Source organism: Perna viridis, chromosome 14 (genome assembly GCF_037379345.1).
Source record: "Perna viridis isolate PV_CMFRI_1.1 ecotype Kerala chromosome 14, ASM3737934v1, whole genome shotgun sequence".
NCBI classification, from domain to species: Eukaryota; Metazoa; Mollusca; class Bivalvia; order Mytilida; family Mytilidae; genus Perna; species Perna viridis.
This window is the reverse complement of record NC_142458.1, coordinates 16,281,342-16,304,801: the sequence shown is the minus strand read 5'-3', so window position 1 is coordinate 16,304,801 and position 23,460 is coordinate 16,281,342. Positions and strand designations below refer to the sequence as shown.

The following is a 23,460-nucleotide window of genomic DNA, read 5'->3' as shown; positions in this document are numbered from 1 at the left end:
TCAAAAAAAAGCTCAATTATATTTTTAGGGAGTGATGGATTTGGAGGTAAAAAAGTATTTAAAAAAAACACTCATCCCTCTCATTTATTTTCATCAAAAATGGACTGCGAACCATGGAATTACTTTTGCATGGCCTTAGAAGCAAACTAATATACAGCAAAGTAATGATTGAGAAATTTCAGATGACTAGATAATTATAATACATGGTCATAAATCAAATCTAAAAATTAATCAATCAATCAATCATCGTAAAAATAAATTATATTTATAAATGTCTATTCTAATGTCATAACCATTCAAATGTACAAAATATAAATATGTGGAGATGTATGAGAAAAGGTTCAATATTAAGCAGGGAAGAACAAATTAAGAATTTGTTAAATGCTGGGTGCATGAGAAAAGTAAGTACAAATGTTATTCATTGGAACTATTTCCCCATGGTTGATAAGTGCAGAACACATCTTTAAAACAAATTCAAATATTTATAAGATAAGTATTTTTATCGGAAAGGTTGGATTACCTTTTTACAATTTAAAAAATCATATATTATTGTAGTTATTTTCCAATTCTATTCCTATGAAAAATAAATTTGGATTGCAGGACATGTTTCATGTATCTATATCTTACATATAACTTTATTCCAATACTCATTTCTATCATTATCCCTTAAAACCTCTAATATGGCACTATGTTTTGGACAAAATCATCAACTTGGAATGTTTGAATCTACGGTTATCTCCCTTAGGCTTCCACTAAGGTCTGTTTCTAATAATTTCTATAACCTGTTTCTAATATCTCCCACGTTACACTTTACCTAATATCCCTATCCACATTTCAGCCAATTACCATATCATGTACCATTTAATTATGATTTTTTAGTTTGTAACCTCTAGCACTATCTTGTACATGTACATTTAATTTAATCAATTTCTATGGTAACCAATGAATTCTCCCTAAAACCGTCTACCTGGACCTCAATTTCTATGGCTGATATCTAAATATCCCTCCAACTAACAACTGAACATGATTTATACAGGGAAACAATCAAATCATGGGAAAAGAATTTAATTAATTTAAAAATTTAGTTTCAAAGTCAAACAAGAATTTGAGTTACAAGTTCCTTGGCTTTTGGTGGTTGACTATCTCATTGGCAAACATACCATATCTCCTATTTTATATTATTGCTTATGATTGTCTCAATAAAAAAAAACATGATTTCAAGACAAGAGACTTGTAGAAATGCCCTTATAGGTAAAAAAACATAAGACTGGCCTTGTGTAGAAAAAAATACAAACCAGACTATTTGATGAGACCTATAGACTTCAGTACAAGAGGAAAATAATTACTATAAAGTATAGTGTTCAATACCAAGAAAATATAATTTTCACCAAAAAAAATGAATTTTCTCACTTCAAGTCACTATCTCCATTCAAAGACAACAAAAGAGTTCAAAGTTCATCATATCATACCCATACCCATACCCATCAAAGACACACAAACATAAAAATTGCTTAATAGTTTGAAATTACCACAACATGTCAGTTTTTGCGATGTACTAATTTAGACATATTCCATTATGAAATCAAAATATAATTCCTTAAGAAAATAACACTTTCAACTAACTAGCAACATCTAAAAAAAGATAAAAAGAGAGATAAAAAGCAGTAAAAATTTCTGTTTCGCAAAAATCAAGTCAGTGTGACTGTACTTTACAATTTATTCAAAGGGAAGTAAGTCTGGACCTATGAAAAGTGCAATTGTTACCAATATCTTTCATTCATTACTTTCTAACAATTACATGATAAAAGGCAACTTCGTTCCATGAAGACAAATAATTACTAACTTTGATAAACAATCATGGAAGTTTTTCCATCAGTATTTTTAGATTTTCCATAAAATTTCACACAAATTCCTAAGTGTGTAATTTCCTTAGGGTTCTAGAATTTTTTAAATGTTCATCTTTTTACAAAGAAATTTGACATAAGAATTAACTTTTCAACTGTAGAAATGTAGCTGCAAAATCCAACAAATACTCATTTATCTTTGCATACGTTTCCTTTGCCACAGGAAAAGAGGATTTTTTAGCCTGCCATTCAATATTTGTCAAAATCAGAAGTAAATATAAAGTATATTCCATAAACTGCAGAATAAAATCATCTCTGCATAGAACATGTGAACATTAATGGAAATCACAAAAATTAGAACATGACAAAAACCAATACACTGAAAGTTCATTCAGCCAGCAAATCATTTCTTCTGCATAAATAGAAGCACACCATTGAAAGACAGAGAAAAAATGTTAAAAATTAAGCTTACATGACAAAAAAAGCTCTGATAAGACAAATAAAAATAAAACTCCACATAAATATTCTCTATTTACACTGAAATCTCAATGGCTGGTGACAAATTCTGTCCGTAGGTTTTTTCCCAAGCTAACGTAGTAAGTCTATAAATATCTGACAGCAGAACTGGATCTAAGATTTTAGGTTACAGATGCATTAATAGAATTAAAGGCCAAGGAAATTTTAGGGGTATTTTTTGTGAAAATTTATTGAAGATGTTTTCCCAATTTTAAGGGGCATACACCCACACACCTATCACTAGATCCATACCTGGACAGGAGGTGATACATGCATGTCAAAAACAAAAAACAAAAAAATTACTTTTCAGTCTAATTCTGAACATATACAGACAACATAACAAGTCTTAGTTTGTTATTTAGTTGTTGCACTTTTGAGATAAAATTATAAATTGACACTTTGCAAGAGTTATCCTTCTTGATTTGGTAAATTTTAGACAGAGTTGAATGTATAACTTTCTCCAAAAATATAGATCTGCATACAGAATGAAAGGACTATCATTACATATTAGTAAGGTGTGTGTAGTCTTTCAATGAAAGATTATCGTTGGTTTGATGGACTGTTATCATTCTATCATCGGCAGTGTAGGAATTTTAAGGAGTTTTTTGTTCTTCTTCTTTCTTTAAGAAATAAAAATCTGAATGGATTACTCAATAAAAATGAATGAAAATGCATTAAATGATTTCTTATATAATATCAAAACATGTAACCTGATAATTAACAAATAAAATACTCCAGCTTATCTGTGTCATGAACAATTTTTTATTCAAATGTCACACCTTAAGACTTAATAAATCCAAAAAAAAATTCAGCACTGATACAAATTGTCTACAGACTGAAATTCCAACCAGCAAATAAAAATAAAAATATCCTCCTCTTAATTAAATAATAAAACACATGATCACAGAATGCCATTTGTGAAGTATTGAAAACTGTCGTAGATTTTCGTGGTGAGAGAGTTCAGACTCTGTTCTACGAAGTTCTCAACTAGAAGTTGTAGTTGTTCTTCAGTCATGTTCATGTGGAATCGTGACTTCAATGCTTGAATTGTACTAATACCCTTGCAGAAACATGGCAGATCTGAACCTAAAAAAAAAATAAAATTGATTCCTTTAACTGATCAAATAAAATATCAAATTGATAGGCAAATTCTAGGTAATACCGTAGGGCGGGTTATGTTGGCTGGTGTAAAATTTGGCGATTTTTAGGCAAAAAGGTATGCGAAAAAGTTTGGTGTTTCATATTTCGGTGGTTGTTTAGTGATGCACGAAATACTTCAACCCCAGAGTAAATATTATGTGGAATTTATTTTGGCATTTTTAGACCGACCGCTAAGAAACGCCAAAAATAAGCATCTTGTGAAAATTACCTGCTATACGGTAGTCAAAAGAAAATGGCAATATCAAGGCAAAACAACAAAGTTGGAAAAACCAACAGTCCTAACTTGGTACAGGGAGTATGTAGAATCTTTAATACAGATCCATCTAAGATTCAGGGAAGTTTTTATAGTCACAGCGATACATCGTTTCAAAACAGCAGTCCTAACTTGGTACTACGATTTATGTAGATTCTAAATTAAAGATCCATGTAAGATTCAGGCAATTTTTTACAGTCACACCTACCAAAGTCTTACATGAATGTTTACTAAGTGAACCATTGAAAAGAGCCACAACTTTTTTTAAACATAATACCTGCTTGCATTATTTCTACGATAGCAACCAGTTTATCCATATGTTTACGTGACGTGACAAGTCCCTGCAGAATCAGAATCTTAAAGTACTCAAACATATCACTTCCTTGTCCACCCATTACCTGAAATTACATCATGTCTAAATATAGTAACAAAAAACATGATCATACAGAAATGCAACTAAAATGAAGGATATTCATGGTGAACAGGCAGGCAAAATTTCCTTTTTTTTTGCAATATTTTTATTTACTACTTATGAAGCACAGGAGACAAACGTCTAAAATTTTGTCAACAATTTTAGAAGTTTGAGTGCCTATCTGCTCTCTACTGCTTTAAGTTTGGGGTTGTAATTTTGCATAATTTTGATATACTGTGTTATAAAATTGTAATATGACTTCTTTTCAAATCTTCCTTTCTAAAGGGAAAAGTTAAGATGCGAGTTAATTTTTCATGAATACTACTATTCCACATTATTACCCAAACAATTGACTGAAAAAAAAATTTACAAACCTCAACAAACTCATGAGTAAGTTTGAATGGTGAGTTTTCAAATCCTAGATTCTTTCCAGGTGATGTTGACAAAATAAAACCAAAATCGATATGGATAATGTGTCCTTCAGAATCCAGTAATATGTTACCATTGTGTCTATCAATATAAAGGATGACAAAATGTGTAAATAAACATTACACAATTCCAGCACTATTCAATCTATAAATACATATGTACTATTTAAATTTCAGAACATCTGAACTGATGATACTTCTTTTATGTAGATCTCACTATTTCGGCTGTTTCTTAGCAACAATAGACAACTTTCACATTCACTTTCATTCCAGAAAAATACTTCAATTCTATTAAGGTCAACTGAGGTCAACAAAGGTAAGATTGTGAGATATTGTAATGGAAGCCATGGAAACAGAAACTTGATTTTATTAATATGAAGAGTTTTTAAATAATATATATATTATAGAACCATTTCCGATATTTTAATGTTCAGAGATGTAATTCCACTAGTACTGTTATTGTACCTTTCAAATCTGACATCCTTTCTTTGTCTAGTATAAAACCGTAAACCAGTTTCCACCAGATTTGACATAAATGGCAAATGTGAAATTATCTATATCTACTTATTGTATTTGCAAAGGGCTATTCCAGAAATAAATGTAGGGGGGAGGCAATGTTTATTTGACCCCACCATATGTACAATTTTAATTGATTATTTTCTTTCATTGTTAAGGCTGTCTTAAATAACAACCACCCATCAAAAAATTTTAATAGCGGTGCCTCCACCCTATTAATCCTAGAATAGCCCTAATGTTATTTATATCAACTTTATGTTAACGCAGCTACACCAGTGTAATTTTGTTGCTATTACTGAAGTTTTTACATATGTCATAAATATAATTTTCATTTGCATGCTGATAATATTAAACTTCATTATATCTAATGCCTGCAGCTTCTCATGAATCTATTGGGTATGAAAGTCTTGTCACATGACTCCATGGTTTCGTGAGAATGGGTCCTCGTCTACCATTCAAATGTATGGAGATTAGACAATAATATATCACTGATTTTAGTATTATAAATATTTTGCTAGACTCTACTATAATCAATTTTTCTCCCATTATTGCACTGTAGATTTCAAAATTAAGGGAGATAACTCTGTAAATGACTAATACAATAGAATCTATTGGATTTTCAATGTTGATTATCTCTTAAGAGCAGACAGATTTGAATGAATAATTACACATTTCATAGTATAGACCCATAAAACAACTTAATTACAAAAATAAAAATATGTAGCATTTTTTGGGGTGTATCACCTTTTTCAGATTTTGCATGATTCTTACAAAGACGGATACTTAACTTTCAAACAACAGAAAAAAACATGCAAAACTTATGAATGTTCAAAATTTAGCACAAATTTATTAACCATGAGCGACGAGAAATGGGAATTCTAAAGGTCAACTCAATACTAGAAAAATTGTGAACAATGCTCACTAAAGGATACCCTCGCTCCCCACCACACTAACTATTATAAAAAAAAAATACGCAAAATTGTTAAACAGGAAGTTAATGTTACTACAGTCTGAAATTCAATTTTTCATATCACATACACTCAACTACATAAAACTTCTGTCAAAATATCAAGTGGATATGATAAGTAGTTGCAGAAAAAAACAGTAAACGAAAAAATTTGAGAGTGGAAAAATCCATGGACATACAGACGTACAGACACAATGATCACTGTATACCTCCCTTTCAACGGAGGATATAAAAATGTTGTTTCCAATACATACCTGTCTTTAATCTGTAACAGATAACACACCAGACAATACCCTGCACAACTTTGTACAAAGTTTTTCTGAGCAGTTAGGAACTCTTCACTGTTTGGAGGTCCAAACTCATGAATGAAATATTCCAATAGTTGTCCACCATTTTTGTTCGTTTTGCTACTGTGTTTTTTTATCTGATGGAGTGACACAGCATTAAGTACAGGTTCAATCATGCCACTGTCCTTCGAAGTGATTAAAATCTGGTATGGTCGTATCCACAGAGGGCAGTGTTCTTCATCCCAAATTTTCTAACAATGGATTGTGATAAACTATAAAGTAAGCTAAATATCATAGTTTTCAGATTTTTTTTTCTGTTTTTTGACTGACCGAAAAACAAACAAGTTAGATCATGAAAGTGGTTGAAATTCCCTAAAATATAGCTTATTTATTCCACTTGCACAGTTACATGCTAAAAATAGATTAATGATCATTTTGCAGAATTTAATGGAGTAAAATTTAGATATACTAAACATAGACTAGAATTACACAAGCACCTTGATTCGTGTAATAAAATACTGACTTGAATATAAGTGGCTATCATAGTTTGTCAACAAGTATGAATGTATTCACCTCCCCTATAGCTTGATGAATATTACATTTTCTTGGGTTGATAAATCATGATAGCAACTTACCACAAAGTAATTTATTGTATACTATTATGTAGATAGAAGAGTTTTATTAAATGTTACCCATGTAAAAAATTTTGCTAATTCACATTGTGAAATAAAAAATACAGTAATTTCACTCAAGGACTTTCTCCCACCAAAACACAACACTAAAATCAATTCGCCAACCAAAAAATGAAAAAAAAATTGTTGAAAAAAGCAATTAATCATGGAGTAAACCTGTATAATAATTAGGATAATCAATTAGTTATCATGAATTACAAAAATACAATCATTCATGCCAAGAACACATTAAGATTTCACTTGTACTGGGAACAAGTTCCCTATACTCATTAAAATCTAGGCATTCTTTGACACTCATGATTGAAATTTGCTTTTTCACTCAAATTATCCTAATTATTAATCCTCCACAAGGTCAAATCTGATTAATTTATCATATGTTGATATATTTTACTGAAATAAATTAACTTTCAAGAATGCTGGTTATAAAGTTCATCAACATGAATTTTCATAGAAAAATCATAAGATAGGCAAAGTTAAAATGTGATAACAAATATTTAAGATACATTAATTTGCATAGACAGACCATTATCAATATCATAACACTAAAAACTAGTCTCCAGGAAAAAATAGCCCCTTAAGCAGACATGATTTTACGAGGAACTAGCGAAACTATCAAAAAATTTGCTCAACATGAAAGAAAATCATCCCAGCCTAAGAATGTCCTATTTAAATGAAAAATATCTTCATACTTTGAGCTGAGAAAGGACTTGGTACACCAATAACTCTTGTCTAAGATCATCACCACACTTGATTATACAAGACAGAAGTTTCCAATTAGGATTGTGACCATATGGTGATGAGTCCCTGATCCTCTGTAGTTTGTCTTCCCAAGGTTCCTTTAATGCAGCTGCAGATGGGTCTTCAGGGTCACGCTAAAATACGAAAACAAGAAAGTTTATTTACAGATAAATGTATGAATAACATAAAAATATGAGATGTGCATGATTGCCAATAAGATCAAGTCATCTACTAAATTCCAAGCAACAAACAATTAAGGAGGTAGACCTTAGGACAAATCACTGGAACATTTGTATTCAGCATTTAGGGTAGATATACTAGTTCGTGGATTCTTAAATTCTTGGTTTTGAGGTTTTCAGTAAACACAACAATGAGAATCTCTTCTCTGTTGGGTAACAAATTTCATGTCTGGCTCAACCAAGTAAACCATAAAAATTGGTTTCACATGAACAATAGTACTTTCACAGTATGTATTTCATTAGTACAGAAATTTGATATCACCATACTGGTCCCCAAACAAAAAATGATTTTTTTATCTTCATCGTTTTCTCTTTCTGGCTTTTAGTAATTCTTTCAACTTACAACACATGTCAAGCACGAGAATCTCCCTAAAATACTCATTTTGAAATCTTAAGATCTTATATCTTCACTCACATCTAAAAACTGAGCATGCTATACAGACTATCTGTTTTTTTATTCATCTCACCTCAAATTTGCCCTTAGGAGCTGATATATTTTCTGACAACCTTCTTCGTATGTCCCCTGCCCCAATATAAACAGGATCTTTACTGTCAGCACTGGTTGTACTGTCTATAGAGAACTGAGATATTGTGTCACTTGACTTGGAATGGCCTACTGGTAAATGCATCTGTCAAAAGAGAATACATATTTATTAAGGATACAACACACGAATGGTAATAAGAAAATTATTGAACAGACATAATGTAGACAATAGTCAAAAGGAAAGTCCATATCACAAATAGCAGTACCACGGCAAAAACTGGATAGATGGTAACCACTGCAATGGTCCTGACTTGGTTTAGGCATTTCCAGTATAAAAGATAGGTACATAGCGTGCTTAACCTTCCACTTCTATTACAGTTCATTACTTCTGGCATATTTCAACAATAACACAAACCAAATAATCTGAAAACCTTTCTGAACCAGACACATTTTTAAAGGTGTCAATTTAAATTTATTTTGAGCCTTCATAAACCAAACATCTGGCTAGATACAACCAATCTTCAAGTCCAATAATGGTAAGGTATAGGCAGATTTCTCTGCGCCATTAAAAGTCCAAACGGAAAAATTAAACCAAAAATACTTATCAAGAACTAATAAATACAAACTACATACAGTACAAAAAACATTACTTTATCATTCTAGCAACAAAGGAGGAATTTTATTTTTCACAACTTGTTTCCCTTCTGCAATTTTCGTTTCTTTGGCAGAGAACCTTTGACCTCTTACCTGAATGATTTCATCATCCTCTTGCGACCAACACTCAGCATCATCAAGATCACAGTGTACAAAGTTACCAAACACACTGAATTCTGGAAAGGGTGACCCTGTTGTCCTGGTAACCAGTGAAGGTAGATCTTCTTCTGACCTTGTAAACCTGATAGTGTTTTCTAGAACTTTCCCAGGGACCTGGCTGGTGTGTAAATGTTCAACCTCTAAAACTTCAACATACAACAGGTAAGGAGCCTGTAACAGAAACAAATCCTAGGTTAATACCAAGTTAAGGAGGTAGACCTAGGGTAAGGGACATATCTCTTGAAATCAGTGATATGTTTGTATCATATTCAATTTCACCAAAGCCTGCCAAGCTTTCATTTGAAACAGAATGAAATCACTTCAACTTACTTTGATACATACATGAGATTAATGTAAAATGCTTCATACAAACGTCCAAATGATCTGTAAGAGTTGTGTCTCTTACCTTAGGTCTACCTCCTTAAAGGTGTAAGTAAATCAAACATGAAAAGTTTGCTGAAAAATTTTTGTTAATTGTGAATTTCTAAGTCACTTCAAGACAGCTAATAATATGGTATACTATTAACAGGAATCTGTCAAATTTTTGTAATGGATAATTGGTTGCTATTAAAACATCAACAAATGAACAACAAAAACAGATATTTCCAAACTAGAAAAACTGTCAGCAAAGACCACTAAAGATACCCACATCAGAAACGTAAAGACTCTAAAGGCTGATGGGTTCAATACCAGTCTAAACTAAAAACCAAAAAATTAAGTCATGAACAATAATCTGTGTTTGAAGTATCCTGATTTTGAGAATGTATTGGATTTCTGACTATACTGACTAAGTGGGTATGAAGACATACCTTTTCTTTTGAATTGAGGACAATAGCCTGTGTATGAGGTATTCTAACTATGTGGTGGTTTATATTGTCGGCGGTAGGAAGCCATACCCTCGCCGGCAGATTTAAATTCAACATGGCAAGTTCTGCTATCAACCTTGATGCTGCAAGAAATATGACATCATTTTAAAATTTACAATTCAGGTAATATAGACTGAACATAGTAGCCAAGGGAAATTCAAAATTATAAATAATTCATTAATAAGAATTTCCTAATTAAAAGAGCCAAATAAGGGCAGATAATTAAAAAAGCATTAATTCCAATAAATAATTTGTAAAAACAAAAAAAAAAAAAAACAAAAAAAAAAAAGAAAGGGAGCAAAAAGCATTTCCAAGTTGTCAAACATTGTGTAGACAGAACAGACTGACTCACAGCTGTTTGTTAAAACAAGGGGTGCATAAAAAAATTAACAAATGGATGAACTCTACAACAGTCTTCTCAACAGAAGTATAGATCGGCCTTAACAATCGCCCTTGCATTCTTGCAGACATGCATGCTCTTTTTCTACTCTGCCCTGCCCTTTTCTGTCATAAATGTGCCTTTTTAAAAGCAACTATTGCAAGCCGCCATCTTTGATGTTTTTCTCTTGAGACTCAAAACAACTTCCTTGTTTATAAATAATGCTTAATCAATCTAAATTAGCATAAAATTGTTTACCTTGGTATCGGTCAATGATTGGTGAATTGTACTAATGAGACTTAAAATAAATTGATACCCAGGAATGTTTTAACTTAAAAACAATCAAAATGCCGACAAAAGATAAGACGTTTTAAAGAGTAAAATAAAAAGAATGTGGCCGAAAACAAAGTTTGACATTGTTCTTCACTTTGTAAAAGTTTTAACTATTCTCATGTTCTTTCATTTTATTTTTCACTTAATTTTGATTTTGGATATATTTTACAATTCTCTATCCAAAATATAGCTTTAATTTCAATTTATATTGTAGAATCTTATAAATTAAACTGATAAATTTTAAATCATATTGTTTTATTTTAGGTGTTGAACATATGTATGTCGTATGTTATATGTCTAATAAAAATTTAGGATTTTATGTCTTTTATACAATCTATACTAGCCTAATACACATATTACTGTCTTCAGAAAGTGCCTTTTCTCTATCATGTTTCACAGCTAAAGTGCCCTTTTAGGTTCTAGCATCCCACCCTTTTTGGTTCTAGCACCCTGCCCTTTTCATATCTTAGCTAGAACACTGTATAAGACATAAGTTTTAAGTAAAATTCATAAATAAAATGCCTTTACAACAATTTGCTTATTTTTGTTCTGATAAATATACTTACTTCTCAGTTCCTTGGTAGGGAGAATTTGTAACTTTTTACCAATACTCATGAGAGCATTGACAAACTCAAATTGTGGCTTCAATCTAGGGGCCTGAAAACATAATGAAGATAAATTCAGAAATAATTGGGTTCATTTATTACTACAACTCTTTAGCCAAAATATAACTTCAGTTTTTGCTTTATTTTAGAGAAGGTCCTAAATATTTCAAATTACAAGCCTTAATACTTGCAATTGTAACTAAGTTACACATTTAATTTTATTTAAATTTGAAAAAAAAAATATGTGAAAACTGATTTTTTAGCATCTGTTTTTAAGTACCATTCTGTGTAAGAATCAGGCAATGGGTGGCACATCATTTTTTCTCAATTTGGTCTGTTTTTTGCCTCAAATATACTCAATACATCTAGGTAACTACCAAAAAGCTATTTAAATTTATCCTGAAGCATCTGTGACATAGATATTTATTTTACTAGTTTTATTGGAAAAAAGGGTGGTAAAATTTTCCCACCATATATGGTATAAATACTTGGATAATAAAATAAAATTTCCTTTTTTTCTCTCCATGTGCCTCACCTTAGTTATATGCATTTTGTTTGTTTCTTAGCCAGAGAAGTACTTAAACTAAATTTTGTGAAGAAAATCCTGTATTTTTTTTATGGCAGATGTTTTATGCATTTCAAGAAAAAAACCTTTACATCTAGTTGAAATAGACCAGTTTCGACTTCAATACAAATCTGGGTAGGCTAGTGAGTAATTTAAATAGTCCTCTTGGTAAAAAAGACAGAGAAGTACTAAAACTAAATTTTGTAAAGAAAATCCTGAATGCACAACTGTAGGTTGTTTGTTTATGGCAGATGTTTTATGTATATATGACAAAAACCTTTACAGCTAGTTGAAATACACCAGTTCCAATTTCAATACAAATCTAGTTAGGCTAATGAGTAATTTAAATAGCTCTCTAGGTAAAAATCTACCCTACAGTATACCAATGTGTTCTACATAATTACCACTGAACATCTATGTGATCTTTTAGATACTGTCTTTTAAGTTTGAATAGCTGTTGCTTATGATGATGGATTGCAAATTTGAAGGTAAAGGTTTAATATTATAATTGACAGCTATTCAAAATAAAAAGACAGTGTCCCAAAAGATCACACAGGTGTTCAGTGGTAATTAAATAGGACACATTGGTATAATGTAGGGCAGATTTCTATCTAGAGAGCTATTTGAATTTATCACTAGTCTACATAAATTTGTATTGAAATTAGAACTGGTCTTTTTCAACCAGCTGTAAGCAATCCAACAAACACTTTGACTGTACAAGGGAAAGCTTGTAGAAGCAAGAGGGCATATCATTCCATGCAAACACATTACTCTGACTGAGAGTCAACTTAAGGAGGTAGACTTAGGGTAAGGGACATAACTCTTGAAATCAGGGATATGTTAGTATCATATTCAATTTCACCAAAGTCTATCAAGCTTTCATTTGGCAGAGAATGAAATCAATCCAATTTGCTTGGATGCTTACATGAGATTGATGTAAAATGCTGAATACAAATGTTTCAATGATTTACAAGAGTTGTGTCCCTCACCTAGAACAACCTCCATCATTGTTAGTCTAAGTCTCTTTTTTTACCGGTTAAATAGGGAAAAAGTGTGGGAATTTAAGTCGGATATCTATTTTGCTAGATTAATTTTGGACTTAACTTGATTATGAAATGGATTAGTGTTCAGTAATTTTATTGTTACCCTTAAGAATCAAGCAGCGGGTGAAATTTGGTATGAAAAAAAACCTCCATTTTGAAAGTTTAATTTGACATTTTTAACTATTTGCACCATCAGAATCAAGAAAAAAAAAGACAAGATTTTCCATATCACTTTGGTAAATTGAATTTAAACTTCATTGAAATGCACTGAAAATGAACATTTCAAGGGCAGATAACTCTGTCAAAAACCTTATTTTTGTAACATTTTCTTGAAAAATTTCCTAGCAATTCCAGTGATGCACAGATTAAATAATGATCTTTTCAAATAGAGAAAGCATCCTTGAGTAAAACTATATTGTCAGATCGGTGGGTTTTTGACATGCATGTTTCTGATTTTTCCCATTTTGCCCAATTCATACAGAAACTTACGATTCAGTTTTAGGTATAACTTGGCTGGGACTCATCCTCCCTACCACAAGACCACCAAAGCAGAGACTCTTGTACATAAGAAATCTAAAAATTACAAAACCAAACAGACTTACCCCACAGTGACAAAATGTTTCTCTACCTGTCAAATCATTGACAATAGCCTCAGAACTCGAGTGACATATACAACCATTATCGAAGGCCCTGCCTGAAGTAAGATCACCAGCTAAATCTGTCTGCATTGCACCGAGGGTTGACGTACTCTGTGATGTCTTGATGTAGATTCCTACAAGTTAACTATACAGTTAAACCTGGGTAATTCAAACTCTAAGGGAGTTCGAGAAATAAAAGTTTGAATAAAAAAAATATATTCGTAATTGTAAAATAATTACATTAACACAATGTAAGTGTGACCTAAGCATGTGATATCCCATGTTCCAATATACATGTACATGCGTAACATGTATAATCAGCTCTTCAGTTGGATTATCTCCCTTAGCAATAATCTTGCTCAATTACAGATGATACACAACCTTCATACAAAGTTTTAACAAAATCTATATATCTATACACAGTTCAGAAGTTGCACGTGGTGATCCAAACCACAAACTCCCACAACTTGAAAGAACATGCTACCACTAAACCACAACTTAGACTGTGCCATTAAGAATTAACATGTAACTGCATAAAACTAAATGCTAACAAAATGTTTGTTTTTAAATATGCAGCAAAATAATTTTGGCTTTGGTAATAATTTTACTGGAAAAGAAGAAAATAGTTGATTAGAAAAAAAATACATTTATCCATAATCCACAAATTCAAGTATCCAATGAAATATCTTTTTTCCTCTTCCCACAAAAATTGATGCAAATGAAATTAAAAGAAACTATAACACATAAATAAATTATCTCACTATGACACAAAGAGTAAGACCATTATAATTTCAATCATTGGTCACAAGCTGTGATATAAAATGCACACCACAATTTTCATTATTCTCAAGAAATTCCTTAAATAAGTAATATTGGATAAAGGACAAATTGACTATGTACTTTATTTCCATAATAACCTCTACATACCTGTAGCATCTGACCTTGACCTTACATGGGTCTTCTGTTTAGGAGGGGACATTGCCATCATGGTTACATTTATAGGACTAGGAACACTGGAGACATTTTTTTGAGAATTCTTGGGTGGCCTATAAAGTATTCAAAACATGTAAGTATTCCTTTCATAAACCGATTTAGTGCATATACAGAAAAAAAATCAAGTAGGCAAACTAGAGGTTTCAAATAACCTAAAGAGCTCACCCTTTAAATGAAGGTCTAACACTGCCAAATTGCAACATACTTGCGATGAAGTTTGCTCAATGCAATGAATGAACTAATTTAACTTTAATTTAAGTAGCTGTCCTTGTAACAATCATGCAAATTCTGTAATATGTGATACACTCTAAAAAAGGCTATGTTTTTATATTAGTAATTCAGTTGTTTTACGGGTCTATATTTTATGAAATGAATAATTATTCATTCCAATCTGTCAGTTCTTAGGAGATAATCAACCTCCAAAATCCATTCGATTCTATTGTATTTTAGTGTCATATACAGAGTTATCTCCCTTAGTTTTGAAATCTACAATGGATTCTATATAATTTTTATCTCCTAAGAACACAGTTTATATGAAATACTGAATGCTTATTTCTGTTTGCTATGGCAATTCAAACAAAATATAAAAAAAAAAATATGTAGGCTTTGTACTATGTATCACATTTTGGATGATTCTTAGATGGAGTGCAACTTTTAATAAATAATAAACAAAATAGTTTCCTTCTTGTTAAAAATTTTACCACTGCAAATAATGGAATTAGCCTTCAATGCAAAATAATTCAATCACAATGAACCAATGGAAACATTGAAAATCTTCCCACCTTGTCATAAAGATCAAACGGAAGTTTCTTCAATTTAATATGGTTTTCATGCCAGAATGCAAAATATAAACAACAACAAAAACACAAACAAAATTCCTAAGCATATCAGTGTATGGTTTGGTATTTTCCACCCTGTACCTATTTCAGATTCAATCTCCATCACGCCTAACATATCTTTTTATTTCAGATATTAACATTTATAATTTACCTCAATTCTTCTCTCATAATCATGTTTTTCAATTTAACTCCTTGTGAATTTTTCCATGAAGGTTTTACAACATCAGATGAGTAAGCACCAAGTAACCATGCTGATCGCACTGAAAACTCTATACTATGTCGACATCTGAAAATAAACATTATCATCAATCATCTACTGATTAATTGTAAAAAATAATTAAGTAGTACTCCAGCTAAGGATCATGCAAAATGTGATTCATGGGTAAAAAGCCTACATATTTTTATTTTTGATATTTTGTTTGAAATGTCATAGTAAACAGAAATAACATGTGGTTTTTCATATAACCTGAGCTCTTAGGAGATAAAAATTATATAGAATGCACTGTAGATTTCAAAATTAAGGGAGACAACTCTGTAAATGGCGCTCAAATACAATAAAATCTACTGTATTTTCAATGTCTATTATCTCCTAAGAGCAGGCAGATTTGAATGAATAATAACACATTTCATAGTATAGACCCATAAAACAACTTAATTACAAAAATAAAAATAAGTAGCCTTTTTTGGGGTGTATCACATTTTTCAAATTTTGCATGATTCTTACAAAGACAGCTACTTACCTTTTACAGAATAGTATTAAGTTTATATAGAAATTTCATGAAACCTTCTCATAGACGAAATGAAAAAATAACCTGTCTGTCTGTCCACAGATCTAATATTGTTTGGGAGCTTAACTAATGTAAAAAATAATTAAAAAATGAGCACTATTACAAAACTAATTCCATGCTGAGACAATACTTAAATTTCCTTTCACATCTTTGGAAAAATATAGGGTAGGTTCTTAGGGATTTTTATTTATATTACTATTTTTTTACATTGAGTCTATGGAACAAACATTCAGACTTTAACAGTGCTCATTGCCAAAATAACCGAAAAATAAATTAAGGGTACACTATTTTAAGGAGGTAGACTTAGGGTAAGGGACATAACTCATGAAATCAGTGATATGTTTGTATTGTATTCAGTTTCACCAAAGCCTCTCAAGCTTTCATTTGAATGCAGAATAAAATGAATCCAAGTTAATTAGATGTTTACATAAGGTTGATGTAAAATGTTGTACATAAACGTTCCAATGATTTTTAAGAGTTGTGTCCCTTACCCTAGGTCTACCTCCTTAAGCTATAAAGAAGTGTACAGGGTAGGGTAATAAGAAACACACACATCTTTAATCTGACCTAATAAAAAGGGCACTCTAGCATGTTAGTTGCAAGTATTTACAATTAATTAGGGAGAATTGACAGAAAATGGCAGGGCACTTATAAAACCCCATAAAAAAGGCAGGGTGCCCAAGCCTTCTCAAAATGGTCTGTACGGAACACAAAGTAAGAGGTTAAGCTCAAATACAACTGAACATACCAAATTTTGGGAAACTCTCACTCTTACCTGTTTATAATGTAAGGATGAACTGCCTCAGCAACATCATGCATATTAACATACATATTTAATAACTGTGGCAGGTAAAAATCAACATCCTCATCATTAAAACTGAACATTCGGTTTCCTGTAAAGAAAAATCATATTGCCATGTCATGATATACACATATATCATATATTCAGATTAATATATATATATTTTTGTATATGCATTATAAGTGTTTGTTTAAACCCTATATCACATACCCTATATCACACCTCTAAACCTATATCTAAACCCTATACCACACCCCTAGACCTATATCAGGCCACTATTAAAAGAATCTTTGATTCCCCTTTGTCCAGACCATAATTTTGAGACAGACCAGGTAGGCAGGTGGTTTTTTGGGGGGTATTTTTGTGATTTTTTTGGGGGGTTTTGAAAATGTGATGTTCTGACAGTACAAATAGAGACACATCACTGGACACTGATAGACATAACATGGTACCTCAGAAATATCAATGCAGCTTTCTATCTATTACTCCTATTCTAGAAACTTTTTTTAATATTTATAAGATTTATTCCTCTCCGCTTGCTTTTCAAAGCTGGCAGAAACGCACAGCGTGAGGTATCTTACACCTCCAGTTGAATCAACCTCCATATTTATTGCTGGAACACAAGGAAAAAACCACCTGAGAAGAAGCATTTTAGTGACTGACGGAAGTGACTTTCGATTAATTCCTGTATTGGGACCAATGACAAACACATTTTCGGTTTTTACAAAAGCAAAAAAAAAAAAAAAAAAAAAAACTAGATAAAGTGATGCCCCCACATTTAACCTTCATACAGCTATATCATAACTCATAATTGTAAAAAGCACTTTGTCAAATGTGTTATTGTGTCTGTGAGACACAAATGATGCCCCCGCATGTGGTTTTCAGTAAAACTCAGCATAGCTGAACGAAACTTAAACTCAATCTGTAACTAATCATGACAGACTCACATACCAAAAACAGTCAAGTATCTTCAAACACTCACAAAAAAAAAGCGAAAAACTATTATTTCAATACAATTTTCAAAGTGCAGGGTCCATTATTTTGGTAAAACTCAGTGTAGAAGAATGAAACTTATACTTGATTTGTAACTAATCATGACAGACTCACATACCAAAAATCAGTTCAATATTATCAAAGGTTTACAAAAAAAGTACGGAAAACTGTTATTTCCATGGAATTTTTTAAGTCCAGGGCCCATAATTTTGATAAAACTCAGCATAAAGAAAACTTTAATTCAATCTGTAACTAATCATGAAAGACTCACATACAAAAAATCAGTTCAATATCTTCAAGGATTTTCAAAAAAAGTGCAGAAATCATGGGATGGACAGAATTACAGACGGAATTACGGACGGACGGACAGGGGTAAAACAATATGCCCCCCAACTTATCGTTGCAGGGGCATAAAAAAAACGGATTTACCCAGCAGCATTTTTAAGACCCAGTCGACTAAGGGGAAACAAACATAATTTTAATTTTGGCCTCACATACCTTATATCGCAAACCCTTCACATACCATATTGGAAGTATAGTTAAAATGTATGATATAATGAACATGACATGATAAAATCTGTATTATATGGTGTATCAACCCTCGACCTATATCACCCTGCAGGCCAGTGGCACTTGGGGTGATACAGAAGTCTCGGGTTGATACAGCATGTGATACAGATTTTGACATGCAATTTTCATTATGTATAATTTTTACATAAATATTTAGCAAAATAGTTCATGATGCTGAGAGTCATACGGCAATTTATGAACTAGTCGGTCACCCCCAAAAAATTGTATGGACTGCAATCGTAGCTTTGGTCCACTGATTGTTTTTTTTTGTTTTTTTTTTCAACAAATGGTTCCATATGTGTATATTACAATTTGACACATAATAATTGTACATTTGTAACATGAACTATTTGATACTTCTTACTAAATATACATGCAGTTTACTCTGGATCATAGAAGATAAGAGGAAACATATACAACTTCTTAATTTTTAATGACTTAATTTGAAAGCAACCTCTGCAGATGACTTCCTACCAGTCCATATCACATTATATTGACCCGCAGACATATCTAAGAATCTAATATGTTTTTGTAAAGCTGTCTGTGATAACATCATGACATTGAAGCTTTACTGCACTAAACACTCAGTGCAATATGGTATATATTGTACATGAACTATACCTTGCTTTCTATGCAGAAAAATAAATTGTTCACAATAAAATGGAATGTAAACATTTTTTTTTAACAAAATGTGAAATTTGATTTGTAAAAAATTGAAAGAACCTACAAAACAGATTACAGAAGTAAAATGTCCAATAATTCCTATCTTCTTGACAAGTAACAGTTGAGTCAGCAAATCTTACTTTTTTGGACAAAAGTTAGGTAAAAAAAGAACATTCTGGGATGAACATTTTAAGGTGTGTTTTTCTTTTAATTAATAAATGAAGAGCTATTTGAATTTTCGTTAATTAACAGTTAATCTGCATTTGTATATTGTATCACCATAACATGTGGATAAAAAAGGCCAGAGAAACAAAAACAAAAACTTGTCTGTTTAGAGGTTACCCTACCTATCCCAGTACATATTACTGATAATTTTTTTGGATGAAATGCAGAATGAGATAACCTATCATTTTTTTAGTTGAGCAACATTAAAGTCAAGAAATTCTCCCACAAATATTTATACATGTAGAGAAGACATGTAATTGTAAAAAATAAAATGGAATTTAACTATATATTCCAACCCTATTTTTTCATCAAATGGGACCTTAAACAGACATATATTTTTTCTTGGCCTAAAACAACCTAATATTTCACATATATACTTACCAAGGTATGACTGAACTCCAGGTTCTTTAGAATTAAACAGATAAGAGATAGCAATTGACATATCAAAGAGTTTTGACTCAAACAATCGTAACAACCAAGATTGTCTCCCCTGACCAGAGGATCGGTTACGTTTGAGCCCTGTAGGAGGTTTTGATGCAATGTTTTGAGGTAGTTCAACTTTAATATTGTCATTTTGGTCAGTATTGCCATTGATAGCCAAGTCAGACATATCTAATTTCAAGTCTGTTGGTTTTTCCAACAAGCCATTTTGTTTTGAATGTTCTTGGTGAGAGTTAGACTCAGAAATGTAAAATTTGACATTTTCACTGTCTTTTGAGCTACTTCCAATTGTGTTGGTACAATCTTTTGATGGAACATCTTTATACAAATCTTTACTAGTGGTATGCTCCACAGCTGAAGATGAAATACTTCTTTCTAACATGTACGGAGCAACCGGCTCTGCATCGTTTCTAATGTCGCCATTTATAAGCTGAGTTTGGCCTCGCTTGGCCCCAATATGATCATGCTTTACTGATTTGTGTACTGGAGTATGATCAGTATGCCCTGATACAATGCATTCTTCTGCTGGTCCTAACATTTTCAATCAAATGACTAGATGCAACAGTTCATCTTAAAGTACACACAAAAAATCCTGTATACTTCATATTGGATAATCATGTCTATTTTCAGCTCACATAGTCTAAAATGCAAAAGAGAAAGATCAAACAAAAGTTAATAACACAATTTCATAAAACAAAGATCAAAAGGTGTTATGTACTGCACTATGTCAATTTAGAAAATTTCTTGTATTCAACTACATGTAAGAATAAATTTCATTTAAAATTGTTTATTAAAAACTTCCCAACGAACAGGATTCTAATACAGTGTATAAAGAGAAAAGGTATGGTATATATTTCAAAGAGACAACTCCACTGGGATGAAAATGTCAGTCCAAGGCCACTCATTGGTCTTCAATGAACGACAAGAAAATCCTCATACCACAGGACAGGCTGCAGCTGGCCCCAAAACACATTAAACACAGATATAGTGAAAGAATTGCCGCTATATACTCAAGAAACATATAAAAATAAATTGAAGGTGGAACTGAAAAAAGTTTTAATCTATTTAAATTGAAACCCTTCTAACTGTGGAATATGTCCAGTTTACTCAGGTTCAAAATACATTTTAACTGACATTAAGGATTAAAAAATCAAGTGTCTGGTGTAGACTGGTTTTCCTTTTTTTAAAGGTTTGGATTTGTTAAGAAGATTGATCAACTGGCTACAAACTACAGAATTATTGTAACTGATCCCTTAAATTTACAAACGTATACTTAACATGTATCACTTAAATCTTTTTTATTGCATTGGCATTATATCCTCTTTCAGTACAGTTGAACAGCTTTATATTCATTTTCATACAGTAAAAGATAGTGTTTTGTATGATTTTGTTATTTCAAAGATTTATCTACATGCACAAAAAGTACCTTTTTATTATGCGTCTTGGTCTTACCAATTTAATTTGGAAAGATAGAAGCAAAAACTACACATGCATAAGTAATGAAAACACATTAATGGTGGTGGTAAACATGTAAATAATATGACGCAATACATCTATGTGATTTTCCCTAAAAATATAGTCTATAAACTATAATCAGCTGCAAAAAAAACGGATATTTCATATCAGTTCATAGAAATTCTAAAACAAAACAAAAGAAATCAAAATACAAAGAACAATCTAATTTCCCAAAGAAATAGTTCTAAAAAATGCAGGCAAACATTTCTGACAACCAGCGGTCCTTTTCACAAAAAATCTTAAGTGCAAAATTAGTCGTCAGTTACGATGTCATAATAGAGCTAAGTATTGTGTTGTCACAACTTACGACTAATTTTACTCTTACGATTTTTTTTTGTGAAAATGGCTGCAGATTTTTACTTAGCCAACTTCCATAAAAATAGTTTACATTCAAATTTTAAGATTGTGTCTCTTTACAATATTGAATTCGCAATGAAAATCGCAGTCATATACAGATTTTCATTCTGAATTCAATTTTTTGTGAACATGTTTTGCAAAGATAATGGCCACTGACAACCTGGGTCTTAGTCTTTAGATGAAAATGAAAGTTTCCATGGAATTCAATTATGGAAATAAAGCAATTTTACTGAACTGTACCTATTAATTGTAGCGAACGAACTTGTGGACAATGTGTTACCACATTAAAACAAGGAAAGCAGAAAGTCAGACAGTACTTCTACATTTGTATGTTCATTGTGGGGTGCAAGGCGTGTCGATCTGTCAAATGAAAATGGTGAAGTTTTGTTGGACAATACACAGTCGAAAATGAAAGTAGAGCGAGGGGATAGTGAAGTTTTCATTAACGCCAATCTATATTTATACACACGTGTAAAAAGGTGAGAAAGAAGGGATTAACCACGGGTTGTTCAAAGAACAAAATCCCTCAGCTGTCAATCTTCTCCGCCATCTTGAATCCAGTCATTCTTTTGGAAGTTTACCTTGACTTGAAGTAAAGGTCCGAGTACTTACGAAAGTATTACCGTAGAGTTCATAAAATGTTCCTGCACATGTATTGATAACTTAATATAATATAAAGGAAGTCTTCCATCTCATACGGATATGTTAATGTTTATCTGGGTTTCGTTTTCAGTTTTTCCATGTAATCAATTCAAGGAGTTAAATATATGTAAATCCTTGATCAATTGTATTAATTCAGCAATCATGAGTGTCGAAGGAAATAAAACGTCATAGGTTAACCTGTCAAAAATACTCAACGAAAATAAATGTGAATTATTTCCACTAAATGAACACACTTTACAAATTGAAATAAATTTATTTGAGTTAAATACTGTAATCTGATTGGTTAAAATAATTTTGTTATATCTCAATAGAAAAAAAAATATTGACAGCCCCCTATTCAGTTAAATTCAGAGCTACTTTTTTCATGTTTAAAGATAAAAATATGTTTTAAAATTAATTTATAAGAATAAACAATATGCAAATGGAAAATTTATGTTATTTTTCAATAGACAAAACTTTATCATAACCGACTCTTAAATGAATAACAGAAAGTAAAAATGGTTAATAAATATTTGTTTAGATTAAAATCCTGTTATCGGTTGTTTATTGTGCCGTTTATTTGCCAACACATTTAAACCATATGGGGTGCAAATTCGAGAATACGTCACCACGTTCACTGATTAGATTGGCCAGTGACTTTATATTACAAGAGTGTATTATTTCACTTGTAATAATCCATACAGAACACTACCGTTGCTATTAGGCTGTTTATTAGCCAATTTTCTTAAATTTCTTTGTCGATAATGTGGTAACTTGTAAAAACTACTGGATGGATTTTGATGAATGACGTACGAAACTAAAGTTAAAAGACTGGAAATGGCAACATATATTT

General features: G+C 31.6%; 1 protein-coding gene across 1 annotated transcript; it reads right to left on the bottom strand.

The window, feature by feature from the left end:
* Positions 1–1,049: 1,049 nt before the first annotated feature.
* On the bottom strand, positions 1,050–22,544 carry LOC148598387 (phosphatidylinositol 4-kinase beta-like). Its single transcript, XM_088561783.1, has 15 exons — positions 22,435–22,544; positions 20,034–20,733; positions 17,175–17,292; positions 15,763–15,897; positions 14,707–14,825; positions 13,744–13,913; positions 11,495–11,585; positions 10,160–10,299; positions 9,285–9,521; positions 8,521–8,682; positions 7,766–7,948; positions 6,352–6,635; positions 4,561–4,696; positions 4,052–4,172; positions 1,050–3,446 (listed from the first exon to the last, which is right to left on the bottom strand). Exons 2-15 carry the CDS (start codon positions 20,629–20,631, stop codon positions 3,262–3,264), a joined length of 2,679 nt encoding a protein of 892 aa, XP_088417909.1. The 5' UTR covers positions 20,632–20,733; positions 22,435–22,544; the 3' UTR covers positions 1,050–3,261.
* Between the last annotated feature and the right edge of the window lie 916 nt (positions 22,545–23,460).